The sequence below is a fragment of the Vigna umbellata genome, chromosome 2 (genome assembly GCF_029865625.1).
Source record: "Vigna umbellata cultivar VRB3 chromosome 2, Vumbellata_1.0, whole genome shotgun sequence".
In the NCBI taxonomy this organism is placed as follows: domain Eukaryota; kingdom Viridiplantae; phylum Streptophyta; class Magnoliopsida; order Fabales; family Fabaceae; genus Vigna; species Vigna umbellata.
This window is the reverse complement of record NC_142166.1, coordinates 16,880,606-16,882,869: the sequence shown is the minus strand read 5'-3', so window position 1 is coordinate 16,882,869 and position 2,264 is coordinate 16,880,606. Positions and strand designations below refer to the sequence as shown.

General features: G+C 41.8%; 1 protein-coding gene across 1 annotated transcript; it reads left to right on the top strand.

The window, feature by feature from the left end:
• The first annotated feature begins 1,124 nt into the window (after window positions 1-1,124).
• LOC148203523 (uncharacterized) lies at window positions 1,125-1,742 on the top strand. Its single transcript, XM_088107633.1, has one exon. The coding sequence runs from the start codon at window positions 1,125-1,127 to the stop codon at window positions 1,740-1,742; it is 618 nt and encodes a 205-aa protein (XP_087963759.1).
• The last annotated feature ends 522 nt before the right edge of the window (window positions 1,743-2,264 follow it).

Genomic DNA, 2,264 nt, shown 5'->3' with positions numbered 1-2,264 from the left:
GTGCCAGGATTGCCACCGAGGCGAGAGGTGGACTTTGCAATTGATCTGATATCGGGAACAGGGCCAGTATCAATGGCCCCATACCGTATGGCTCCAACAGAGTTGACTGAGTTGAAGAAATAAATTGAAGAATTGCTAGAGAAGAAGTTTATCAGGCCGAGTGTTTCACCGTGGGGTGCACATGTGTTGCTGGTTAAGAAGAAAGACGGAAGCTCGAGGTTGTGCATTGATTATCGGCAACTGAATAAGGTTACTATTAAGAACAAGTACCCGTTGCCAAGGATTAATGATCTGTTAGACCAATTGAAGGGTGCTGGCGTGTTTTCAAAGATAGATTTGCGGTCAGGTTATCATCAAATCCTTGTCAAATCTGAGGATGTGCAGAAGACAGCGTTTCGCTCACGCTACGGGCATTACGAGTATGTTGTGATGCCTTTCGGGGTGACGAATGCTCCGGCTATTTTCATGGATTACATGAATCGCATCTTCCGTTCTTGCTTGGATAAGTTTGTCGTTGTATTCATCGATGATATTCTAATTTATTCAAAGAATCATGAGGAGCATGCTGAACATCTACGAACAACGTTGGGGATTATGAGGGAACATCAGTCGTATGGGAAGCTATCGAAATGTGAGTTTTGGTTGGATGAAGTTCAGTTTCTTGGACATGTGATATCAGCTCAAGGAATCTCAGTTGATCCAGCGAAGGTTGATGCAGTGTTAAAGTGGGAACGCCCTACATCTGTGACCGAAGTAAGAAGCTTTGGTTGTCTTGCAGGTTATTATCGGAAGTTTGTTGCGGGATTCTCCAAGATAGTGGGTCCCTTGACTCAGTTGACACGGAAGGACCAACCTTTTGTTTGGACAGATCAATGTGAGGCTAGTTTTGAGGAGATGAAGCGGAGATTGACAATTGCTCCAGTACTAATTATTCCAGACACAAACAAGACGTTTGAAGTATACTGCGATGCATCATACTACGATGCATCATATCAAGGTTTGGGTTGTGTCTTGATGCAACTAAGGAGACCAGTGGTGTATGCATCTCGACAGTTGAGGGTACATGAAAGAAACTATCCAACACATGATTTACATACAATAATAGTTATCACTCTACCATAGGGATGGCGCCTTTTGAAGCTTTGTATGGGCGAAGATGTAGAACTCCATTGTGTTGGTTTCAAGATGGAGAATCTATAGTGGTGGGCCCTGAGTTGTTACAACAAACTACTGAGAAAGTGAAGCTTATTCAAGAAAGAATGAGAGCAACTCAAAGCAGGCAGAAGTCGTACGCAGATCAGAGAAGAAGACCGCTTGAGTTCAACGAAGGAGATCACGTATTTCTACGTGTGACACCGATGACCAGCGTAGGTAGGGCTTTCAAGTCAAGGAAGTTATCACCAAAGTTTCTTGGTCCTTATGATATTATTAGGAAGATTGGACCAGTAGCATACGAGGTAGCTTTACCGCCACAGTTGGAAAACCTGCATAATGTGTTTCACGTGTCGCAGCTAAGGAAGTACGTTTATGATCCAACTCATGTATTGGAGGAAGACAACATTCAAGTTCGTGAAGATCTTACTTTTGAAGTCGGACCAATAAGAGTGTTAGAAGTACAAACGAAGGAGTTGCGGGGAAAAGAGATTCGCACGGTGAAGGTACTCTGGAATGAGAAAACTCAAGAGATAACTTGGGAGCTAGAAGATTTTATGAGAAAAGAGTACCCACACTTATTTGAGTAATACCTTAATTTTCGAGGACGAAAATTTTAAAAGTTGGGGAGAATGTAAGACCTGTGTAAAATAAAAATATACTTTTATTTTAGGTTTAATCATTCACTAAGTCCCTATTTTCGCATGGAATCTCAATTTCGTCCCTTTCTTTCTGAAAATATCAATTGGGTCCCAATTTTATGAAAATTGCAACAAATGGATCCTTTCCGTTAAATAGTGTCAAACGGCGTTACGGTGTGTTTGACATGGCACGCTGTTGTGGACTTGTTATCTGACGTGGTTGATTCAAGCAGGAGCAGTGGGGCACGTGGAAATTGAATATTTTATAAGTAAAAAGAAAAGAATTGTTTTAAACGAAATTGGGGATTGAGGTTTCGTGCAGATCGAATTAGGGATTCTTCTCAGTACTTCTAGGGTTCGGTTCGTCCAAAGTTGATTTCATTTCAGAAAATTGGGGTATCAATTTGGGTATTTAGGGTTGAATCGAGGTTGACCTTCAGAGAGTGTGCAATTGTCGTCCTCATCGGAGTT

Coding starts and splice junctions, on each gene's coding strand:
- LOC148203523 (XM_088107633.1), top strand. CDS start 1,125: ATGGCGCCTTTTGAAGCTTTGTATGGGCGAAGATGTAGAACTCCATTG.